General features: G+C 38.8%; 1 protein-coding gene across 8 annotated transcripts in view; it reads right to left on the bottom strand.

Annotated features, from left to right (window-relative positions):
- Positions 1-26,338, bottom strand: part of MAST4 (microtubule associated serine/threonine kinase family member 4) — a 576,418-nt gene that overhangs the window by 322,136 nt on the left and 227,944 nt on the right. The window contains exon 1 of one of the 8 annotated variants that reach the window (XM_003899752.5): positions 25,492-25,601. The exons of the other annotated variants lie outside the window; for them this stretch is intronic. Within the exon in view, the coding sequence (XP_003899801.2) occupies positions 25,492-25,530 (39 nt within the window). The 5' untranslated portion in view covers positions 25,531-25,601. Of the gene's footprint in view, positions 1-25,491; positions 25,602-26,338 lie in introns of those variants that run through there. 8 annotated transcript variants of the gene reach the window in all.

The following is a 26,338-nucleotide window of genomic DNA, read 5'->3' as shown; positions in this document are numbered from 1 at the left end:
TGCAAGATACTTAAAGGTTTATTCAATCTGTTTGAAACATAAGTTATATATTTAGAAAAGAATTCTGATTTCCTTTTCCACAAAAAATCCTAGCAGGAATTAGGTCTTTTCCTTCCATTCATTCAAAAAACTATTCCCACAGGCAGAAAACCCATGAAGCAGTGAATTGAAAAATTTTATGTCCAAACATTCTGTAATATTTTTCAAATCAACTGTTTTGAAGTCTACATTCTCCTCTTTCTGATGAGACTTAGTAACTTCTTCACAAACTCAGAATAAACACATGTAATCATTACTGAACAAGATTACTTATGTGAGACTTCCATCTTCTGCGATATAACTTTTCCCTCTCACCATATACTAACAAGAAGGGACAGACTCATAAAAGCAGGAGGGTTCTTTCTCACTTATTTATAAAACACTTGTTTAATACTATTTATTTTTTAAAATACCATCAGCTTTTCCACAGAATCCTAACCTAACCATCCTACTTAAATAAATATGATCATTTAGAATAAATAGAAAACAAAGATATGGGGAAATGATTTTTCAGTGACCTACACACACACACACACTTGGGATCTATTAAACCTATGACTAGAACAGTTACACTTACTCCAGGTAGATTAAATTATCACCCTGCTTATGCAGGCTTCTCGAACATGCCTCTATTTTCCTCCCATTAATAGAATCCACTTTAACCAACATGACTTGAACAAAAGTTCACTTTCATTACAAGCAATAACTTGACTCTCTACCAATCATGGCATGAGGTCATGAACTAAGGAATAGACATGAGAATATATGGGAGGAAAATCACAAAGGGACTTGAGATTTATTAACCACCCTCCTCTTAAGACTCACTCTGGGCTTTGACCAGGGTATACCATCCACTATGACACTGTTGAGAAGAGTATGTCATCTGTTTTCCACTTTCACACAGGATCCTACAGTCTTCCTCTTCAGCTCATCATATTTTCTGCATATCTCTTTCTTCACTCACCAAAGGGAATATAATGAGAATTCTATTTAGGGAAGGAAGATAGTTTACATTTCATTAGGATATCTTTTGAAGATTACTGACAACTATCTCTGTAACTTACTTCAACCCACTGACACAATGGAGCTCTGAGAACTTGCACTGCAATGGTATTTTCTATACAAAAGATTTATCTGTGTTTCTAATTTGGGGGAAGAAATGTAGCCAAAAGTATAGTCTAAATGAATTTCAGTTGTGCAAAAATTCAGCCCAACTTCTCCCTCAAAATTATTTTGCAGTAAGAAAGGGCCAGACCGTGGCACAAATTGGAAACCAAAGAGATACAGATTTGTATCCACACAGACAAGTGTTATGGTGTCCAGGCAATTTGTCAAACATCTCTGAGCCTCAGTTTCCTCTTCTGTAAAATGGAGTTAATAGGCCAGGCATGGTGGCTCATGCCTGTAATATCAGCCTTTTGGGAGGCCAAGGCAGGCAGATCTGCTTGAGCCCAGGAGTTTGAGACCACCCTGGGCAACACGGCGAAACCCCATCTCAACAAAAAGTACAAAAATTAGCTGGGCATGGTAGTGCACACGTGTAGTCCCAGCTACTCAGGAGGCTGTGGTGGATCACCTGAGCCTGGGAGGTCGAGGCTGCAGTAAGCCATGATCGCACCACTGCACTCCAGCCTGGGCGACAGAATGAGACCTCATCTCAAAAAAAAAAAAAAAAAAAAAAAAGAGTTAATAATGCCTAGCCATTTTGAGGATTTGTGTGTATACACACACACACACACACACACACACACACACACATATATATATAAAATACACACACACACAGTGTCTAGCACATTTACTATTTAGTAAACTTTCATTTTATATATATATATATATATTATATATATATATAAAATACACACACACACAGTGTCTAGCACATTTACTATTTAGTAAACTTTCATTATAACATGGTATGTTATATTTTCAAAATAGTCCACCACATTGAGCCCAGTACTAAAACTGTTCATGGAAATGACTATTCATTAAATATACTGGGAGTTTACTAATGTCAGATAACCTCACTGGATGATACAATAAGGGGATCAAACTAAAGGAACCTCCAAAACATATCTAGCTCTACAATAAATAACACGATGAAATTAGGCACACTTAGGAAGTCCAAAAACAGTCAAAAGAAAGGGTATAGACAAAAATGTTCCCAAAAAGAATGATTCTACAATTAGCTACTGCTCATTTTCAGAAGGAAGTTTACACCAAGGAAACGCTGATACAAACAGGGGCTCCACTAAGAGAAGTGCAGGCACTACATTAATCCAGTGATATGTGGTGTTAATAAAAATAAAAAGGGATTTAGATATGTAGCACAGGTTTTTAAAACATTAAGAAAACGGTGACTCTGAAGAGTCATTTCCCAAGGAATAAAAGTGACAGCAAGACACAACAGTAGCTCACACAAATTAAACTGTCCTTTAAGAGCAACGGCCAACACAAAAAGAATGCATCTGAGGCTCCTCAAAGCATCCTCATGGCTCTCGCCATAGGTGTTAAATTTTGTGTAACAAAAATTTGTTACTAAGAGGTTGCCTCAAATTGCCTAGCAGCCTAATCAATTAGACTGCTGCTCCTGCCCACCCTCCTATTAAACCCCTGTTAAGGAGATTCTCTACCCAATTCTTTTTCTCTTCTCTGAGCCTTTTTGCTGAGGCGTGGAATACATAGGTACAAAGACAGGCAGGAAATTGAGAATGTAGACTTCAAAGTAGTCAATTTGGGAAATATTACAGAATGTTTGGACATCATAGACAGACAGACAGATAAGATTAGATTATGGCTCTTACAATAAACAGGGACAAGATGAAATATTGTGCTAAAATCCCATTGGATTTGAGAATGATTTGAAACCATTCGAAATTACAGAAGACATTATCATCCATGGGGAAATGTTGCTGGGCATGCACCAAGTATAAGTACTGCCTAACCAGCCTGTACTTGCAGGAGAAACCCTCTCTCCATTATAAGAGAACACATTTCTCACAGGTATGCACTTTTTTTCTTCAAAAAAAAGGCTTAAAATGGTGGCAACATCTTGGGACAGGGTTTTGCAATTTAAATTGAATCAGAAGACACACTGAAGGATATTAATGAACACTCTGAAATGGAGTAATTTCTGTTAGGCAAGAACTAGTTTCTTTAAAAAAAAAAAAAGAGGCATACAGGTTAAGTAATCTTCTAAAATGCTTAGAACCAGAAGTGTTTCAAATTTGGGGAGATTTGGGAATATCTGCATATAATGAGACATCCTGGGGATAAGACCCAAGTCTATACATGAAATTCATTTGTGTTTCTTACACACCTTATACGCATATCCTGAAGGTAATTTTAATAATCTTGTGCATGAGCCAGGCGCGGTGGCTCACGCCTGTAATCCCAGCATTTTGGGAGGCTGAGGTGAGTGGATCACCTGATGTCGGGAGTTCGAGACCAGCCTGACCAACATGGAGAAACACCGTCTCTACTAAAAATAGAAAAAATTAGCTGGGCATGGTGGCACATGCCTGTAATCCCAGCTACTTGGGAGGCTGAGGCAGGAGAATTGCTTGAACCTGGGAGGCGGAGGTTGCAGTGCGCCGATATCGCGCCATCGCATTCCAGCCTTGGCGACAAGAGCAAAACTCCATCTCATAATAATAATAATAATAATCATCATCATCATCATCATCATCATCATCTTGTGCATGAAACAAGGTTGACTGTGATTTGACTGTGACCCATCCACACATGAGGTCAGGTGTGGAATTTTCCACTTGTAGCATCATGTTGGCATTCAAAAAGTTTCCAGTTTTGCAGCATTTCAAATTTTGGATTTTCAAATAAGAGATGCTCCACCTGTAGTTCAATGCAGCCACACAGAGAACTCAAGCATCGGCTATGTGTAGAAAGACAAAGCGAACAAAAAAGGAATGTTTGACAACTGTGAACACCACCACCTTGATTTTGACATTCACTATTTTGATAACTTCAGTTCATTTTATTTCTCTGAAATTCAGTGTTCTTAGCTGAAAGATGAAGTCATGAAGCTAGATTAAATCAAAGTTTTCTCTCCTAGACTTAAAATTCTACAATTCTCTAATTCTAAAGCACCTCAAGCTTCAGCTGTTGAGGCAAAAGAATGCTTTATTTTTTATTTTTTAACAGAAAAGCTCTAAACTTGAACTCTGGAGGAGTTACAGAGGCAATAAAAGGCAAATCAGGCAAATTCTTTACCTGGAATTCTGCAGTGAGTCAGAGGATGTGAAGAGACAAGAATCCAGAATTCATCATCTTTATTCTGGCTGATGTAACCACTATAAATAATTACCTCATGCCTGTGAGGTAATATGCTTTTGCCAAGGACCCCATTAACATCTGAGCAGACCTTGAGAGAGATTCCTCTATTGTGCACACAGCTTTTATCAAATTCTATTTCTTTTCAAACTTTCTGCCCTGATTATAAAAATAATACATAACATAAATTCTTAATGGAATAGCTCAAAAACACAAAGAGAATTAAAATCAACTACTAACTGTAGCCCTTGAAAATAACAAATATTTATTGACCATGTGTTGGGGGTATAACGGGGGCAAGACAATTTTCTGGATCTTAAGAAGTTTACAGACCCAAGGGGTGGAAAGAGACAGGCAAGAGGCAGTTCCACAGACTCTCACCAGAGCTCGGCTAGGTGAGGGGGTCTGCAAAAGGAATGCCTTACCCTGGCTTACTTCTCTGGGCAAAAAACTGTCCAAGTGAACTCCAGGAAAGGAGCAGATGGAGTACATGAAAAAGGACAGGAGAAGAGAAAAGCAGGGAGCAAAGCAGAAGAGGAGTAGGGGAAAGAGAGAGGGGAAAGGGGAGGTGGAGGGGAGAATAGACAGGAGGAGGGAATTGGATGCAGAAGGAGGGAGAGCCAGCCAACAAACGGAGAGACACTCCTCAGGAGGAGGGCACAGACGTTACCTTAGCGAAGACTTGACAGAGTCTAGTTTCTGGCTGCTTCCTCAGCTTCAAATTGGGGTATGAACCAGAAAAGAACAAACCAGACAAAACTAGACAGAACCCCCCAAAATTTCCATCAGCTCTGCAAGAATGTTGCAGGAGCAGTCTCTAGACATGGAACCCCAGTTTGGCTTACGACCCCCTCATCACAATACAAAGATGCATAAAGGAGCCAAGGAAACCTAGAGCAAGGACACACACAATTATCCATAATGGGAATACTGAGAGTCATTATTTCACTGAATGCAACAGGTTTCCTGTTTTGCAGAGGCTCTGACCCTCAACAAAATTCCATCGCTTCAACTCATGATGCAGGAAGAGCATAACGTTGGGGAAGGCAGCATAAAAGGCAATCATCTCCACATGTTTGACAGAGTTTTCTGATATGAGCACACCAGACATCCCAGCTGCTCGTGCCGTGTGTGTAAATGCTGCAGCTACAGACATACATGTGGTCTGGCAAGAGGGTCTATGGAACTGGATCTTCAATCACGAGTACAACTTTCATAAGTAAACACACTGGAGAGAAGAGGAAGAAAACTAGGGAGAAAAGAAGGAAAAGAAATAGAGAATTTTTAAAAATCACTAGGCAGGATTTTCTGTTCCATACATCCTAATCCTCACAAAACGGCATCTAATAGCCAACAGATGAGAACAATTATTTAGAGCACAAGTGATAAAAGGCAATAACAATATAAAGCTTTTCGCAGACTTGCCACATCAGCTGTTTATCACTGTCAAATCATTTAGGTTAAAAATTGTAGTAACGGAGGCTAACTGATCATTGGTGAAGTCATGCCTAGTAATTCTGGTAAACAAACAAAAAAACCACCTGCCTGCTTTTCAGAGGTTAGCAGAGTAAAAGCACAAACATACTAATCCTTCAAAGAAGAAAAAAAATTAATATTGTATGACAAATGTTACTGAAATAAATTTGCATTCCTTAAGTTATCACCTTTTTTCTGCCTCTTCTAATCTTGTCATAAACAAATTATTTATATATAAAACATGCTTTAATTGTAAAATAACAAAGGATAAGAAAACTTTGTAGAAGGAAAAAGCAAGACATTTTAGAAAGGGGATACACTAAATTTACTTTGACACCAAAACAAAAATTTCTGAATATTCAAAAGAAAAAAATCTGTGTCTTAAGCAAACAGTAAGCAAATTAAAACCCCAAAACAGTAGGATACTTTTTGTTCCAAGTAACAAAATACCCAAATCACAGTAACTTAAACAATATAAAGGATTTATCCACTGGTGCAACACAAAAGTCCAGCAAGAGGTTTTGCTTAGGACAACATTTGATCCAGTGGCCTTACAGTGGCTGTAAGAACTTGGTTTCTTTCCAAGTCTTGGTCTCACCTTTCACGGCATTGCCATTTTCCTAAAACAATCTTTCTTCATACACCCAGAGTAGCTTTGAGCAACTGTTAAGGTTTTTCTTTCTTTTTTTTTTTTTTTTGAGAAGGAGTCTTGTTCCAGCGCCCAGGCTGGAGAATAATCGCACAATCTCAGCTCACTGCAACTTCCGCCTCCCGGGTTCAAGTGATTCTAGTGCCTCAGGCTCCCAGGTAGCTGGGATTACAGGCTCCCGCCACCACACCTGGCTAATTTTTGTGTTTTTGTTGTTATTGTTGTTGTTGTTTTGTTTCATTTTATTTTATTTTTTGAGATGGAGTCTCTGTCACCCAGGCTGCAATGCAGTGGCATGACCTCAGCTCACTGCAACCTCTGACTCCTAGGTTCAAGCAATTCTCCCTGCCTCAGCTTCCCGAGTATCTGGGATTATAGGCATCCACTACCACGCCTGGCTAATTTTTGTATTATTTAGAAGAGATGGGGTTTTGCCATGTTGGCAAGGCTGGTCTTGAACTCCTGATCTCAGGTGATTCGCCTGCCTTGGCCTCCCAAAATGCTGGGATTACAGGCGTGAGCCACAGCGCCCAGTCTAATTTTTGTATTTTTATTAGAGACAACGTTTTGCCATGTTGGCCAGTCTCATCTCAAACTCCTGGGCTCAAGTGATCCTCCCACCTCGGCTTCCCAAAGTGCTGGGATTATAGGTGTGAGCCACTATGCCTAGCTGTGTTACAGTTTTGTATCTCCCAATTAATGTCCAACAAGAAAAAGCATCTTTGCCTCAGTAGTCCCAGTAACGGGACAGAAACTCACTCTGCTAGACTCAGTGTAGGTCACATGCCATCCTTGCGGTCCGTGGGACAGAACTAAGACAGATCTACATCACATGCTCCCCTAGATCTGGATCAGTGTCAACTTTTCCAGAACCATCTTTTGGCCCTACTTTTCATGGCATTGCCATCTTCCTAAACAAGCTTTCTTTAAACACTCAAAATAGCTCTGAGTTATTGTTGAGGCTATGTATTTCCTAATTAATGTCCAGTAAGACAGAAAATCTTTCCCAAATGGAAAAATATGGGCTGATAAAGAAGACACTGGGGAAATGAGTGCCAGGGAGGTAGAAACCACTAGGGAACCACACGTTCTAATGCAGGAATATCTGAATTTAGTTAAGTCATACAAAGTTATAGGCAAATTATATACAACTCAAAATTATTTTCCATAATAAAATTAATAAATGTTCCAGACACCATTTTATCTCCATGAGCCCCTTAGATGTCTTTCATCCTCTCTTATAAGAACTAAAATTAACCTAAACAGCAACTAAAATTTTAAATCTCCATTTTCCGGCCTTATTCATTTCTCTGTTTACCAGCCTGACTCTCTACATACCAACTAGTTTATGGAATTCAGCCTTCAAGAGAATGTTCCAGAAATTTTATACCATAACATACCTCTTCTGATACAATTACATACTTTATAATTTACAGTCATAGATTAACTCTATTTTCTCCAGGACTCGTCATTAATCTCTAGCAACAAACTAGCTGTACCTCCGTAGACCAGGAAAGCCTGCCTCTTAGTATAATGGACATTATCTCATCCTCCCTCTCATGGATAAAACATCAAGAACTAATATCCCCCTCTAAGTCTACAATTGAAAAAAATACATCATAGCTTTAGCTCCTCAAGGCTATTGGAGAAGTATAGATGTGTGGAACTCATCACAATTTCCTCTACCCAACTAACCACCTCCGCATAGATTCCCTAACCACACCTCTCTCTGAGTTTCCATGTTATCCTGGATACAACTTCTACTGAACTTGTCACAGTGGATGATAACTGTAAGTGGGGCCATCAGTCTGGCCTACTTCAGAGAGGCAAAAAAGCATAAGACCATTAAGAATGTGGCCAAACTCCCTGGATTTGAATCCAGGTATCTAGGTTTGAAGCCAGACTCTGTCACTTATTAATTCTATGAATTCACTAAAGGTCAGGTAACTCTCCAGTTTTCTTCTCTAAAAACTGAGGATAGCAGCACCTGAGGATAGCAGCACCTCCTCCAAGGGTATGTCACAGAAATGAAATGAACTGACACATGTAAAGCACTCAGAATGGCACGTGGCACTTAGAAGTTCAATAAATGTTATGTTTATGATTCTTTCATAGGGTACAATTTTCAAGAGTATCCTTGAAGTCCCAGCACAGAAGAGGGCCAAATATATACCATCCAGTAAATAAATGTCTATTTATTCATTCATTTGGTCCACTAATCTTAAAGTATTTCTAAAGATTAGCAACCTTATTAGGAAACAACAGGTGCTGGAGAGGATGTGGAGAAATAGGAACGCTTTTACACTGTTTGTGGGAGTGTAAACTAGTTCAACCATTGTGGAAGACAGTGTGGCAATTCCTCAAGGATCTAGAACTAGAAATATCATTTGACCCAGCCATCCTATTACTGGGAATATACCCAAAGGATTATAAATCATGCTACTATAAAGACACATGCACACGTATGTTTATTGCAGCACTATTCACAATAGCAAAGACTTGGAACCAACCGAAATGTCCATCAGTGATAGACTGGATTAAGAAAATGTGGCACATATACACCATGGAATACTATGCAGCCATAAAAAAGGATGAGTTCATGTCCTTTATAGCGACATGGAGGAAGCTGGAAACCATCATTCTGAGCAAACTATAGCAAGGACAGAAAACCAAACACCACATTTTCTCACTTATAGGTGGAAATTGAAGAATGAGAACACTTGGACACAGGGCAGGGAATATCACACACTGGGGCCTGTTGTGGGGTAGGGAGAGGGGCGAGGGATAGCATTAGGAGAAATACCTAATGTAAATGACATGTTAATGGGTGCAGCAAACCAACATGGCACATGTATACATATGTAACAAACCTGCACGTTGTGCACATGTACCCTAGAACTTGAAGTATAATTAAAAAAAAAAAAAAAAGATGAGTGACCTTAATGGGTCAGTGTTATTTTCTAGGTCGTCCTTTCTTCTTGTGCCTCAGGCTTTCCCTGGGTAATCTTCTCCACTCCCATGGCTTCATTTAGCACCCATAAGATAATGACTCCTAGATTGTTACCTCTAGGCCATTTGCATCCTCATCTCTCCAAGCTCATATATATCCTTCTTGTCTATTGGATCTCTCCCTTTGAATTTCTCAATAGGACCCAAAATGTAAGGTGAACGGAACAGTAATCATTGTCAAACTCAACCACTGATGCCAGGCTTCTGATAACTCCATAGCTGGACGAGCATCCTTTCAGGTACTCTTACAGCACTCTTTATACTCATCTACTTATCCCCTTCTGGAGCACCTACTATGCGTCACGTCAGGCTAACCATCATAGAACTCACTCTGCATTGTCTAGTTACCAGTCTGCCATCTCCATTTCTGGCCATAAACTCCCAGAAGACAACCAGAATTGGGTCTTATTTGTCCTTGTTTAACCAGCCTTGCACAAAGCAAAAATGCACAACAAATATCCGTTGGGTGAGTGAATGAATGTTCTCATGAGACTGGTCCAATGATGACCCCATAGAGCTAAAACCTTCCCATAGATCACAAGTTAATACCAAGAGATGACAGTACTAGGAAGAATGTAGCTTATTACTGTTTTCAGCATACAGAAAAAATCCAAAGATGCTCCAACAAATCAACATTCTTATACTATGTCCAAAGTGATTCCATTAATACTGAAAAGAACATAAATGTGTGCCTGCATTTGAAAGCTGAAAAGGTCATAGGAGTCCATAACTAAGAAAACCCAGGAGGTAGGAGGAATTGTGGATAGCAGAAACCAAGAACCCATAACCACCCCTGCCCCAACACACACACACACACACACGACTGACTGGAACCAGCTGTTAAAGATGAATGCCAGACTTCACACCAGCTTTCAGTTTAGAACAACTTAAGGAAAGTGTCTGACAATGACGGGAAGGGCTAGTATAATGAAAGACACCCTCCTTACATGAGGAGGCAGGAAATGATGCAGCCACCGGGCACCACCATCACTATCCCCGCCAGCACATCCATCTGCACAAATCTGAAAGCCTGGGGGTGAGGGGAGCTAAAACCTGAGATAATTGATGAAACTAGGAAACAGGGTCCAATTCCATTACTTTGTGCAACTCCTTTGTGCTCCAAGTATGAGCCACTAATACACCCTGGCTGTGTATCAAAATTTCCATGAATTTTTGTTATTTTCCCAGAAACCTGACCCTACCTAGACATTACAGAACTTCAAAGGCAGCAAAGAGAACTGATAAAGTCTTTTCTGATATAGCTCCCAGAAAGTGACAGGAAGTGACTCAGTTCAAACCACCATCAACACTCTACAGGGACATAAAGCTTAACGAAGAACTTCATTTAAGTCTATGTTCCTTCTTCCAAACTTAATGCCATATACTCAGCCTCATCACATATCGAAGACTGGATCAGAAAATGTTAGTGCTAGCAACAACAGGCATTAGGCAGGAGACTCAGCTGGGGGAGTCTTGGATCTGGCTAAGAAAATCATTCTCCCCTCTGTTAAGTGACCATGGCTTAGGGAAAAAAGGGATTCTGAAGGCATTAACTGTTCAGGAAGGCTAACTTGCAGATCAAATGACAGAGGAACTGTCTTGCTGACACACAATATTCTTTTTAATGTGCTTGACAAATGAAAAGTGGTGGATGACTTAAAAATACAAATGAATGGACAGCACAGAAAAGAGTATTCTGTTTCAGGACCACTAATGTGACAACTATCAAACAAAGAAAACGTGCTTTGACATTAATGCTCTATCTCATAGAAGTCTTTTAAGCAGCACATTCCAAAGATTCCGTTTTTTTTCTGAGGCAAAACAATACAAAAGAGGTTTTGAATTGTTACCCATTTTACATGGGGTAGATTTAAAAGACAGTTGTAGATAAGGCAATGGCAAAGGTGTATATGTAAATGTATATATATAGACACATGGAGGAGTTCATTTAAGGGCTGCATTTCAAATTATTTTGATTGGTCTAGGCTAGTGTTGGTATTAGAGATGCAAAGTTTCATTCATGAAATTTTAAATAATGGTGATAAGATTTATCTAGACATACAAGCAGAACCTAAATATAAGGCACATGAATAATAGAATGTGCATGAATTTTGAATGCTTATTTTTCAGAAGAAAACAACTGAATGTGTGAATTCTTAGAATCTCTAGACTAGTCTGTATTTGCATTTCAATAGCTTGCAAAGTAAGCTCTGTGAAATTGGTCAAATGTATAGACTCTCATCTCGCCTCCACCTCAAATCAGTCAATTAGCTTCTAGAGAGAATGACATACAGAAGTTAATATCCAGGATCTCAAAACTTATTCCCACTGATACAGATCAAAATAATTTCAAAGCAAGTATGTTAAAGACACAGGTTTTCCAGGGAACAAATTCTGGATAGGAAGCATACAATACCAGGAGCTACTAGCTAATGTGGTCATTTCCACACGTGGAAATGAAACAGACAAGGCAGTGTACAACAACACTTGGCGGGGCGGTGGGGCGGTGCCGCGGTGCGGCGGGGGTGGGGGTGGGAGGAAGAATCAGGAGATGGAAAGCCAACACATCAAAACATTTTTCCAGGTAGAAAGGCAAAAAGGTGTTTGGCAAATTTTGTCCGTTTAAAACAAGAGCATTTTAGATGCCATCTCTGCTACACTGATTAATAGAGACATGCTATACGTATGAGGTCCCCCGTGATTCCACACCCCACCCCATTCACCATGCCCTCTAATGCTGAATCTCTACTAATTTGCATTTTGTAATTCTACAATCAAAAACCTTTACTGGTTTCACATTAGCAACTCCTTGCCATTTATAAATCCCCTTATTCCGAAGAGTTACTGTTGTAAAGCCCACAGGAGAAAAAGGATAGTACAACAAATACACAAGTACTATTTGAATGACCTTATTAATATATCATGCCTTCCTAATTGCAGCACTTTTGTTCCTTCAATTTCTGCCTTCCACAGTCTTTCTTACTTCATTGTAATGAGAACAGGGATTGCTAGAAACCAAGAATTAAGTCAAAAGTACAAGGCCTTACGTACGGCTCATAATAGAAACTCAGAAACTAGGAATGAAAAACTAAGTTTAAAGAAATGAATAAATAAGAGAATGAAGGAATATATGGATAGTGAACATAATAAAGCTATTTTTATTAGTACCCATTCGCCTAGCCAGAGCTAACCCTGTGGTCTGAATGTTTGAATCCCCCTCCCCAAAGTTCACATGTTGATGTCCTAATCCACAAAGTGATGGTATGAACATTTAGAGATGGGGGCTTTGGGAGGTAATTAGGGTTAAATTAGGTTATGAAGGTGGGGCCTTCATGATGGGATTAATGCCCTTATTAAAAACAGAAAAGACATGGTACCTCTTCTCACCATACAGCAAGAAAGCAACTGTCTGCAAACCAGGAAGAGGGCCCCCCCCAGAATCCAAATCTGCTGGCACCTTGATTTCGGACTTCTGAGTCTCCAGAGCTGTGGGCAACAAACGTCAGCTGTTCACACCACACAGTCTATGACATTCTGTTAGGGCAGGCAGAACTGACTAAGACAGTTAGATATTTGCTTACCATTGGTATGGTCATCGTAATAATCCTGTCAGCTAATTTTTAATATCTTCATATCATAGAAAAGGAAACTAAGCCTCAGAAAAGTTTTAACCTGCTCCAGAGTCATAAAGGTAGAATTTGGGAAAGCCATATGATGCAAGGGAAGGAGAAGAGGAGGCTCAGCTGTCTACAGATACAACAGTAACAGCAGCCACAACTTATTATGAACTTGTAGTAATTTTACTTTCTGCTTCACACTGCTTTAAGTAATTTACATGCACACATCTTATTTAGTTTTACCATGTTCCTGGGAGCTAAGTAATATATCTTATTGATGGCAAAATAAAGTTTAGAAGAAAATAGCATGCCCAAGAAAATAAAGCCAGTAAGTGGTGGGCCAACATTCAAACAGAAATGTAATAGACTTCAGTGCTCCTAGTAGTATGCTTCAGTGCTCTTAACCACAACATATGCTTGTTCCCCACATTAGTCATCTTTGTCATCATAAAGCTGGGTAACAACTCATTACAAAACTTGGTGGCTTATTCTCACATTTGTAGGTCTAGAGGGAGAATGTGGGTCTGTTGGTCTTGACTCCAAGCTGCAGGTTTACATATGCCAGCTCCACAGGGGTTTGCTCTGGGACCCAGAGTAAACAGGCAGTAGCTACCCTGGGCATGTTCTTCTCAAGGTAGATGACCAAAGTACAAGACTTTGAACCTGCAGAAGTGTATTTTAAGCCTCTGCTCATGACACATCCACTAATAGCTCATTGGCCAATGAACAGTCACATGGCTGAGCCCAAAGTCAAGAGGTGGAGGGCGGGAGTATCTCTGCCTATCATGAGGCCAAGCAAGGGAATGCATGTACACGTCTGTTACAGGAAGTAAAAAATTAAGAGGATTGAACCTATCACACTATCCAAATTTGATTCATAGTAACCATATTGTCTCTTAGCTTGATTGCTAAACAGAAATGGAAAATGAATCTGTGAGCTTAACGATCTATATTTGGAATATATTATTAATGAAAAAATATAGTCAAATCAATCTTGAATCAATATAATTCAATGTTTACCTTCATTCACAACGATGCTAAAATTGAGAAAACAGGTAATTTAAAAATATTAAATAATCACTATCTCATCATGAAAAATGTTAAGATAAAAATATAAAATGAAATATTTCTAGACCTAGGTTTTAAATTTTAGCACAAAGCTAAAAATTTTTCATTTTAAAATTTCCAATTAGAAAATATTTAATGTTTTCTCTAATCATTTTGAGCTCATTGTTACAGATTCTACCTCTGATTTCCTACCACTTTCCTGAGGATTGCATGTTCTCAACGTATTAAACTACTAGGTTGAAGCTCAAAAAGAAAGTGATGCTAGTAAAATTAAGCTTGTATTCTCATTTGTTGCAAAAGAACGCATCCTTTTTTTTTTTTAATTATCAATATGATGTAATGGCTTTGTGAACACACACACATGTGCACAAAGAAACTGGAAACAGCGTGCAAGAAAACTGATAAAAATGTACATGTCATGTGTTTTTCTTAGTTGAATCCCCATCTTCAATTACAGATACTCCATTCAAATGGAACAAAAGTCTTGGCTGAATCTGATGTAATCTCACTCTTTTAAATTCATTCAGTGTTCAAGCAATACAGTACACCAACCTCATCATCTTCATTTAAAAATAAATTGCTTTTTCCATTACAGCCCCTAGTTTGAGATGTTTCATTCTGCCTTTTAAAAACTGTATTGGAATGAGACTTGTAGGCAAGTTGTCAAAGTTGGAAGCAATTTGGGAAAAAAAAAAAAAACCCTACACATCTTCAAAACTGGACATATTATTTTCAAGACCTGATACTAAACCACAGAACTACTTTGTGCACCATGTAATTTTAACCATTCCTGCAAAATAAGTGTTAAGATACACATTATGGTACAATTCTTGAAAACTCTTCTAACAGAAATCTATGAGTCTGGGTAAAATTGCATTCTCTCCTTATTCATGGTCTAGTTCAATTAATTATTAAAGTTGATAATTTTAGAGTCTTTCTCCAGGCTTGACTTCTCTTTAGAAGTCCAAAACTACATATCCAACTGCTTACTGAACATCTGCACCTAGATGGCTTCCACAGGTGCTTCAAACTCAAGATTCACAGAACGAACTAATTCTCTTCTCAGCATCCAAGTCATATTTATCTCTTGCTCTTGTTTCTAATCCCTAACTCCTGAAACCATAGAGTCACCTCAAGCTTCTTCCACCTCTCTTTTGCCAACCATCAACAGGTCACCATGTCCTGTTAATTCTACCTTTAGTTGCCTTTTCTCCATTCCGCTGTCACCAACGCGGTCCAGCAGCATCATCTACCACCTCCTCATTTCTAAATTCCTAGCTGTTTATCTTGCTTCTATTCTTGGCCTCTTCCCAAGCATTCTTCATTAATAGTTGACAGAATAGTTCACAGTTGATAAAATATTTCTATGCCCTGCTTACAGTCTTTCAATGGCTTCCTGTTGCTAGACTATGAAGCCCAAATCCCTGAACACGGACAGCTTCATTCTTGGGACTCTGCTCATTACTTCCTGCTTCCCACATGCACTATTTGCAATTCCTTGAAAAAGGTGCACCCTGTTCAGCCACCACACCTTGCACATACTGTTGCTTCCGCCGCCTAGAATCCTCATCTTGCCTAATCAGCGCCTGTTCATCCTTCACCATCTGGCAGAAATATCTCCACCTCCATGAAGCCTTCCCAGCCTCCTTCAGCAGAGCAGGGCACCATGCTCAGGGCCCCTGTATCTTCACTGATGACAGTTGTAGCACTTGCTATTTCAGAAACTGTTGTCTGTCTTACCTACCACAATAGAAACCCCTCACAGGTCAGTGTCATATTCCACCCATTTTTGTACTGCTAGAGTCTAAGATAAAAGTACAATAGTGTACGTTTAAGATACAGCACACAGTTCTCTGACACAAACAGTTCAATATATGCTATTATTAAACATTTATTGAAAGAAAAGTAAAGAATGGGGTTCTGTCCTTGACTGCCTCATCAAAAAAGCACATACATTCACAATCTAAGTATAATAGCCAATGTTTTGAGAACTCAAACATGTACATTATTGAAGAGTATCTATGATAAAGGTTTCCAAAGCACAGACATTACTGTATCTAGCATTAGGAAAACATACCAAGGGACAAAGCAACTGTCTTACCATGCCCTGAAGGTTGTTTTCTAATGGAAACCATGGAGCACGTGCCAGCAATTTTAAAAACCTAAAACTGCACCTGGACACTGCCAGTGCCATAGGTCCCTTTGAGGTAATGGTCTAGAGCTTCCTCCAGCTACCCCACTATGATAATTGCCCCCCCAAGGCAGGTTGGTTAATGGTTTGAGCTCTCATGTTACTATCATTGTTGTTATTTGGAAGCTTAAAAAACAAATATGGTGAGTATATCCACCTTCCATACGCCTCCACATTAAAAAATATATATATTATCAAGTCTCACTTGAAGAAAGGAGATCAAAGCACTGACATACATTTTAAAGGCTGTCAAACCTTACATCTGGATACTGAGAAGTTGTAGGTTTGATGACTTGGGAGTTACTTGGACTCCTGATCCCCTAAGAGCAGGAGTTTTCAACTCTGGCTGCACACCACTGAGAGATGCTACTTGAATTGCTGTGATTGTATCTAGACTATAGGCTTTAGAAAGCTTTCCAGGTGGTTCAATAGGGCAGCCAGCTACAGGAGAACCATGTCCTAAGGTTTAGAGGCATGCACCAAATTAAAGTAGATTTATCTTGCTCAATTCCAAAAGACTGCACAAAATAGAAAAGAGCCTTTAAGGACCTTTCATTGATGGTGCTAAATACTACATAAAGGCTTTTCTTAGACAACGAAGGAAAGCAAAGTTAAAAACAGGCACCCAAAACCCACTTATTTAACTGATTATAAAGTAAAACATGCTTACTGTTGGACGGTTCAAAGAAAAATTCTTATATCCCACTAAGATATAATGAATATTAACATTTTAGTACATTTTCATGTTATTTTAGATAATGAAGAAAAAGAAAACAGGTTCTCAATGTTAGCTACAATAAATACTTTTAAGCTTTCTATACCTCATTTGAATTCATACTCAGCAACTCTGCTAAAATTAAGTGCTAGTATTTTATTGGTGAGGAATTAAATAGCCTAGCCAACATCACGCAGTAAGAGTTAGAGACAATGTTAACACTCAAAAGTTTATGAATGCTCTCTCCTTCTACCCCACTAGGCTACAGTATACACATACACACACACACACGTGTTCCTGCATGACCTTTTACCCAGACACATGTATGTGTGTCTATATATCTGTGTAGGATGCACACTTCACTTGCTTTCTTAACTTTTATTTTAGATTCTGGGGTACATGTGGCTTGTTTTACAGGTAAATTGTGTGTTATGAGGGTTTAGTGTACAGATTATTCCATAACCCAGGTAATAAGCATAGCACCCCATATGTCATTTTTTTGTCCTCATCCTCCTCCCACCATCAAGTAGGTTCTGGTGTCTTAAGTTCCCTCGTTTTTGTCCACGGGTACTCAGTTTTTAGCTCCCATTTGAAAGTGAGAACATGCAGTATTTGGTTTTCTGTTCCTTTGTTAGTATGCTTAGGATAACAGCCTCCAGGTCCATCCATGTTGCTGCAAAGGACATGATCTCATTCATTTTTACAGCTGCACAGTATTCCAAGGTGTATATGTACCACAGTTTCTTTATCCAGTCTGCCATTGATAGGCATTTAGCTTGATTCCATGTCGTTGCTATTGTAAATAGCACTACAATGAACACATGCATGCATGTGTCTTTACGACAGAACAATTCATATTCCTTTGGATACATCCCGAATAATGGGATTGCTGGGTCAAATGGTAGTTCTATTTTAAACTCTTAAAGAAACTGCCAAACTGCTTTCCACAGTTGCCAAACTAATTTATGTTCCCACCCGCAGTGTATAAGCATTGCCTTTTCTCTGCACCTCACCAACATATAATGCACATTTTAAATGATCTGTACATACATACATAGACAGTTAGCCTGCTTTTTCACTTGACACTATTTTCAGCTTTTCCCCATATCATTAAATATTTGTCAAAAGCATGATTTTTTTTTTTTTTTTTCAGACAGGGTCTCACTTTGTCAGCAAGGCTGGAGTGCAGTGGCACGAACACAGTTCACTGCAGCTTCAACCTCCCAGGCTCAAGCGATCCTCTGGCCTCAGTCTCCCAGCTAATTGGGACTACAGGCGCACACCACCACATCTGGCTAATTTTTGTATTTTTTTGTAGAGATAAGTTTTCACTATGTTGCCCAGGCTGATCTCAAACTCCTGGGCTCAAGCAATTCGCCCACCTCAGCTTCCCAAAATGTTGGGATTACAGGCGTGAGCCACTGCACCCAGTCCAAAAGCATGATTTTAATGGCAATGTGGTTCTCCAACATGTGTATCTCATGTTACCTGCCAATCTCCAGGATTTTGATTGCTTCCAAAAATAAAAAAGTGATTTCTAGGACACTTTAAAAAGCTCTGTGGTTACGGATAATTTATTTGAAATATAAGTTTCAAATAAATTCAAACACCTTATTTGGTTAGGCTCTAGTGCTAACAACAAAATGACTGGTGGTTGCATGCATATTGATCTTCCTATGTTCATGTAATTCTCAATTTTTATAGTTTATCTCGTTTATTGATTAGCTGGGCTTTCAGTCTCCTTTATCTTTTGTCATTCTTTCAAATGATTTTATTGTTTTAAATGCAATATCAAAAATTTGTGGTCATCATAAGAAATCTTTTGAGGCAACTTAATTTTTTATATAATAAATAAAACCACACAACTCTTAAAAAGGAACTATAATATTAATAATGAAGTGGTGGCTAATTTTATCTAGAAAGCTATTGCAACTGAGCATGAAACAGGTCTGGACAGCCAAGGCAAGAATGGAAAGACACAGGATAGATCACAGCTCTCATTATGTGATTAAAAGAAGTAAACTGGTTCACCTAGAGAGGGAGAAACTTTTTTAGTGCTGAACTCCAAGCTAATTTATCATGTGGGCCTAATATAAGAGACAGGGCACAACATAATGGATGAGACTTCAAAGGGAGATTTACAAAAAGCGCAAGGATGTTTTCTCACAGTCATTCCTTTTAGCAACACTCAATAAAAGCCAAGGACATAATGTGAAGTTGTAATTCTGTAAAGGGATTTCAAGGGGAGCAGAGATGGGTGGTGTAGGTACATTGCATTCTGGTGATAGGACCTGCTGCAGGGCAGACCCCTGGGAATCCAGGAGATAAATGGCAAGAGGTCTCCTGGGCTATTCCTCTCACACATCACTTCTCTGAGCCAAGCTATCACAGGATCTGTAGAGCAGAGCAATTTAAAATTGAGACTGCTTGCAGGACCTGCAGCACAGGTATCCTGCATTATTGATTCAAAGGAGTGCCATGTGCTTCAGATACTAAAATGGAAGGGGATGAACTAACATTTTCCCATGAGGATTAGGAGCCTGACTGGAGAGTCTATGTTATCTCACACAACAGTGGGCAATGGCTGGGGGCCATGGCTTTTCATGAAAAGCAGCTTTGAATCTGTTCGAATTCCTGAACTGTTCAGGCCCCAGTGATGTAGGCCATGAACACCTGAACACTGACTTTGGCTTGCAAAATGCTAAGAGCAAGGGGCAGCTCAGCATGTGTTCCTTATAAAACAACGTTAGGTGTACTTCATTTGCCCATCTGAATCTACTCCCCGCCCCATACTGGGCCCCAGAGTCTGGCCTGCATGGACAACATCCATGGGCTCCCTTGCCCTCTGGTGTCTAAGCTGGCTTCTGCTAACGGGAAGCACAACAAGAGTTCAGAATAAGGTTGAGATATCCCCTGGCACCTCCCTGCAGATATGACTGGCTGTGTCCTTTTATCTAAGGTCACAGGTCCTGTCTCACGTCTTCGCTGTCTCTGGGTTCTGTAACTGTTCCCTCTCTCACCCCTTTAGGCCTAGAGGTGGTAATGGTTCCCTGTCACTTCTAGCTCCTGATACTGCACCATCCCTTAAATTTTCCCAATTCCTGCCTATCCTTCTTACAACAATCTCTCTATTAAGTTCTTCTCAAATTATCTAAGACATGTATGCCATCTTTTCACTGCCTGGACCCCGCCTGACACCTATATTTAATTACTTAAAATTGCTGTGCACGTCTTCGTGGTGATAGAGGGAAGAGAGCTAAGATTAACTAAGTACAATGTGCCAGGCACTGTGCTAAAAGATTTACAATCTCCTTTAATCTTTAAATGCCTCATTTAGTTATCTCCATTTTACAGATGTGGACGTGGAGATTCAGAGTGGTCAAGAAACTTAACACAAGTTACAGAGCTATTCAATGTCACTGAACACATATCTGACTCTAAAACCAGTAATTCTCAATGCTTTTACAGTTTCAGTGTAAGATACTCCTACATTAAATAATTTTAAATTATTTAAAATAATGCATGTTATAGGATTAGATTGCAAATAAAAATCATCACCATTATCAAGTTCAGAATGGAATGCAGTAAATATAGAACATTTCATGAAAATTAAAATTCACATTAATGGCTAATAAGCAGAAAGAATTTGTACAAAATAAAGCAAGGACATTGTAGGTAAAGGAGATGCATGTAGTTTGGAGATTCCAAACACTGGGAGAACAGGTTATGAAACAGGAATCTGGAAGGCAAAGATTTAGAGATGAGACCTGAAAGGAAGACTGTGGCTAAACTCACAGTATGCATTTTTGGCCTATCCTGGAGTAGATCAGGGAAAGTTATAGGAAGATCTTATACCAGGGCAGTGATGTGGGCTGTGGGCTAAAAAGCAGGATGGATTGGAGATGGGTCTGGGTTCAGTGGGGTACCAGACATTTCCACAATCCAGGTGTGGGAGAAGTTAGGCCTAGCCTCTAGACATACTTTGAGGGTAGAATTGACAGGGATTTGATGACAGGAGTCAAGAGATGGAGAAATCAAAAGTGGGAACTAGAATGACTTGGAGAATTGCTGTTTCATTGACCAAAATACAGAGATGACAAAGTTGTAGTTTATTAACAATTATACCAGACAGCCAGAAGGTGCAAAAGAGGAGCTAGTAAACAAATTTGTTTATTTTACAGTTAAAATCAATTCTTAGAGTATAAAATAGAATTTTTTCTGAACACAAGATTTTGAGGACATATCATTTTTATCCCCCTAAGCATCAGGAAATAGAAACTATAGTACTATATCTATTTCAGAGGCAGAAATTGAACGACTCCAATGGATAAGAAACACCACTCGGATATGGCACTGATTTGTCTAATAAACTAAGGACCCACAACTGCAAAAAGTTCATTTGCCATCCGGATATTTCCTGACCCAAAGAAGTCTCAGTGTCTTTCTCGAATTGCTGAAGAACAAAAGTGCTTTATCTCAAAGATGAATTAATATTATCATAAATGTTTCTGTTATAATCCTCCAACTAGACTTCTTCCCTATAGCCACCCAGATTCTTCAAATGAATATAGACAGAGTAATACACCCATGTAATGATCCTACTATTGAATTTCAGGTAAAGTTTAAACATACCCATAATTACATCAAAGTTGACACAGAAGAAACATTAAGATGTTGTGACTTGAATATACATTCATGCACCATGAGACAGAGGCAGTTTGATGCTCAGTTAGAACATAAGAATCTATCTGCTTTTTTGTTTTCTAAAATTGAATTCTAGACCAAGGCCAGTGGAAAATCAGAGCCTAAGCCAGGGTAAGAATGTTATCTTTTTGTTGTTGTTTCAAATAAGGTGGGAAGGGCAGGGGACAGGGGTAGGGGTTGTGAGGTCTGGTTTAGAAGAAAGAGAAGCAAACAAAACAAACAAACAAAAAAAACTAAACACACTCACAGATCTAGAAGTCTAAATAATAAACATTTCATTGCTTTTTGTTGATGTTTAACTGCATCATATAGGAAATTTGGGGAAAACATTTTTTCACATTCTAGTTGAATATGAGAGTCTGGAAGTGGATGGAAATGGTAATATTTAATTGTGGGGAGGAGGTGTGAGAGGGGTGTGATCAGGAGATTATGCCAGGCAGAGCAAATCACCAGAGGATGGCAGGAAAGGCATCATCAGCCACTCTGGGATGCCCCTCTCTTTTAGTAAGTCATGCCTGCCTTATGATGCCTGTTGTTCATTGTTCTCCAGCCTTAGAATCTATCACATTAGGGGTAGGGACACTTTCATTAAAACAAATAAAGAGAAACATATAACAGAAATCACTGAAACAATTAATTTCCCTGACAGTTAAAAAATATGATCCACGTATGAGGAATATTAGGCCCAAAAGGAGCCAGTTATCCCTTGATGAATTAGACCTGTCTAGAAATTCAAATTGCCCCAAGTACAAGGTCTGCCCAAGCCCATTCATCCATCAGAATTCCCTATGTTTTGAGATACAATCTGAAAAGTTTCCTAGATTCGAACACTGGGAATCACTGGGGCCGCTTTCTCTCATTCTCATTTCAAAGGCAGTGATTGAAGTGCTATCAGTAGTATGGAAATATTAATACAGTCCATAGAAAAGATGGAAAAGTGCAGTCACTTAAGATGAACAACTCAGTTGTGCTGCCATTTTATGAGGTTGTCATGCTTTGAGAAATTATATGTTCTGACTAAAAATAATTTTTCAAAGTCCAAATTTTAAAAACACCACTAATAGTCTTGTGTTTTAAAAGCTAGAGGTACTGAACTTTTTAAAATTTGTCCTAAATACATACTGCATCATTTTATACTAAACACATAATACATTATTGTACAATTAGATTTAATAGTTAGAATAGTGTATACTCCAGATTTTTTACACTGGGCTTTAAGTTAAAGAGCTGGTTTGTCTCACATATTATGTATCTATTCAATGCACAGACGCTTTTTAAAATAATATAAACTCCCCTATATTAGCCTGTCATAATGATCCCTGTAAATATGTGTTTACTAGCTTTATTGATAACTGTTCTGACTCAAGGACAAATTCAGACAACAAACATGGTGTGTGAATACAACAAGTTCATTTCATGAGCAATGATATGGAATATTATAAAGAATAGAAATCATCCCTTGGTTTTCAACAATATTATTGAGTTCCTCCTAGATGCTAGTACATTTGTTATATGACCCTTAATTTTAAATAACTCAACTATACCCATCTACTTATTTAGTACACTCAAAACTCACATATTACAGTGTGCATTTTACAGAAGAATACGCAGACACCAAGAGGGTGTGTAACCTGCTCAGGATTACCTTGCAACATAGGGTTGGAGCCAGGAATGGAGATATGCAGGTTTCAGCCTAGCTTTACTAATACAAATATACCTCATTGGCAGGTTCAAATGTTCCACATAGTATCGATATTTGTAAATTAACTTAATTCTTAAATTCACTAGGTGGCGTTACTCTTATGAACTCTACAGTGACATCTGTGGTAATATAAATACATAAAATGTGTACTCTGTAAGTAGTCTCCTTACATTGGAATTTCTAAAAACAGCTACTCTATGTAATGTCTTTCTTTAAATGTTAGATGCAATGGGAGTAAAAGCAAATTAGGTTTTGTATTAAGCCAGGGTAAAGTTGTAACCATGAAGTGGCAGAACTTTTAAGCACTTTTATGTTGTTATTTTTCACAGCATGAAGACTTATCTCATCCAGAAGAGAAATATTCTTTATCCATTATACAGAGGACAGCAGGTGTAGTAAAAATATATTAAGTACAATAAAAACCTAGCACTCTAATAATATATTAGTAAATATTCCTTTGTTTTGTAGCAAATCTTTTAAATAGAAAACAGCTCCATTATTTTAATTAATGAAAAATAATGATTCCTTTATTTCTAAAATTAAAGGCCCATGAAATTCATGCCCCTCACAAGCACCATATGCTTCAACCATCTCCTCTGAAGTTGTGATAATAGACATATTACAGAAATGACAAAAACTCAAAAAGGAATTTCTTCTGAAAAACACATTTTCAGGTCATTTAAAATGAATTAAAGGAAAGAGAAAACTCACAGAAGAATTACTATCCAGTCACTAATAATCTGAACTATTCAGAGTTTAATAGAGTTAATCATCTTTTTAACAAAGAGCCTTTCCATATTTAACAAGTGACCCCGAGGAGGACGTGGACACAAACAGCTGTGCATTACCAGAACTTTATAGAGGTGATGAAAACAAAGAAAAGGAAATCCACAGCAGTGACTAACCACACTGTGCATTCAAAAACAATGACCACACTGAAATTCATTAAGGAGGTAGTCTGTTTACTTAGGTTTGAACAATAGATGGTATGTAACCCCAACTTCTCTAATCCCTCTTTTGTTTAGCTTCAAATAATCCTTTAGTTGCCTATATTATAATATTAATATTATAGTAATGTGACTATTAGTATTAATAATTGATACTTAGAACAAAAAGCAGAGAGCTGAGATTCAAAGACTTAATATTAAGGAAACATTTCTAAATGTGCTGTATATTCTGTATTCTCAAGCATTTTTTTAATATGAAAATAATATATGAGTTTAACAATGGCTAATGATTAGATTCTTTCACAAAGAAAAAATATCACTTACACACAGGACAAAGAGTTATGCAGGAGTTAACCATACTAATGGTGAACATACTGATGTTCTGGCTTCCTTAAACTTATCAACTGCCAAGCAGATGTTTCGTTGTTTCTTTTTTTTCCCAAGTTTTCTCATTTGCCAAGTTTTAACTCAGAATGTATTTGTACAATAAAGTCAGAGTAATTTCATTAGAGAAACTTGGGCACAAAAAAAGCAAGGCAGTGAGATACATATCTTTTCTTCTCTCAACATAAACAAATTACAGCAAACTTTGATTGAACTGCCAGCAAAAACTTTCATTTCACTGACGGGGAAAATTCCCAGCAGCTGCACACAACTGCAAGGCGATCAGACAGATGCCGCCGAGCGGAGGTTGATCCCGACACAAAACTGAGTCCTGTGTTCCCAGAATTGAAAGGAGTTGCTACCCCTCGACAGACTTCCCAGACACTTGACAGTATGCCAGATCAGTGCATCAGCTGTCACTGCCAGCCACGATTTAACTATTCTTGAATAACCAGTAGAAAAACAAACCACCAAAGTGTCAAACTAAAAGTCGTATCTATTGTCTCTGACAAAAGCAGCTTCCTCACCGAACCCTGTGATGTGTCATACCTGTAACTAGAAACTCCATATAGCGTTGCCATGTAGATACTAAGAACTATGCACATATTCGTGCCCAGTAAAGGAATGACAAGGGAACTTTGAAATTCTCAATGGCTGGCTACTGACAATGCTACATGTCAAGAATGGAGCAGTCTCCTACCTGGAGCCCTCTTCGTCTTAGAATGCTGGACTCATCCATCTCACCCTCTGCTTTCTCTGAGCCTCTCACAACAGTCTAGCCATGCTGTACTACCTCTACTTCGGCACGCTAATTCAGAGCCCAGCAGCTGCTAAACACTTACATCACGCTCTAGCTGATTGGAGCCCAGAGTCAGCTGGTCCAGCTTAGTTATTCACTCCAGCAACTTCGGAGATCACGGATGCTTGCAGTTCGGTGGGAGAGAGCAGCAAGTGGGCTCAGACACCTAATGCATTTATCCAGGCAGAGGAGGCTCTTGCTATTAGACAGGAAATTGTGAGATCTTTGTTTTCTCTTCTTCAAAATGCTGGCTGTAGTATTCCAGGAGACCACTAAATGGCTTTTGGCAGTAGCTTTGGGTCAAGCCCCATCTGAAGCAACTATAAGGTCACAGTGGCTAAGTAAATCAGCGGTGACAGACACCTCTGTAAAAGACAGCCGCTGATTGGGATGGTGAAAAACTAGGGCACAGCTGGTCAGCCAAGCAGCACCACTATGCCTGGCGCTCATCTCTTCTGAAGGCATCAAAGAAAACAAAAATGTAGCAGAACACACATGCTGCCTGCAAACCCGAAAACGGAGGGCTCAAGGCAGCTGCTCTCCAGCCACCGAACCCTTTACACCTCCCAGCGTGAAAGCCCATTCATTTACATAAATACCTGCCAGTCAATTCCTAGCCCAAAGACAGAAACAGTTTAGATTTTAATTTCCCTCATGATAATAACTTAGTTCTGCTGATACCTGATCAAAATGTAAAAATGGGGTTGGGGGAGGATTCTAAGAGCCATCATTAGTTGGAATATTTAAC

The sequence above is a fragment of the Papio anubis genome, chromosome 5, assembly GCF_008728515.1.
Source record: "Papio anubis isolate 15944 chromosome 5, Panubis1.0, whole genome shotgun sequence".
Lineage (NCBI taxonomy): Eukaryota > Metazoa > Chordata > Mammalia > Primates > Cercopithecidae > Papio > Papio anubis.
Note: the sequence above shows the minus strand (reverse complement) of the source record. Positions and strands in the feature narration are given on the sequence as shown.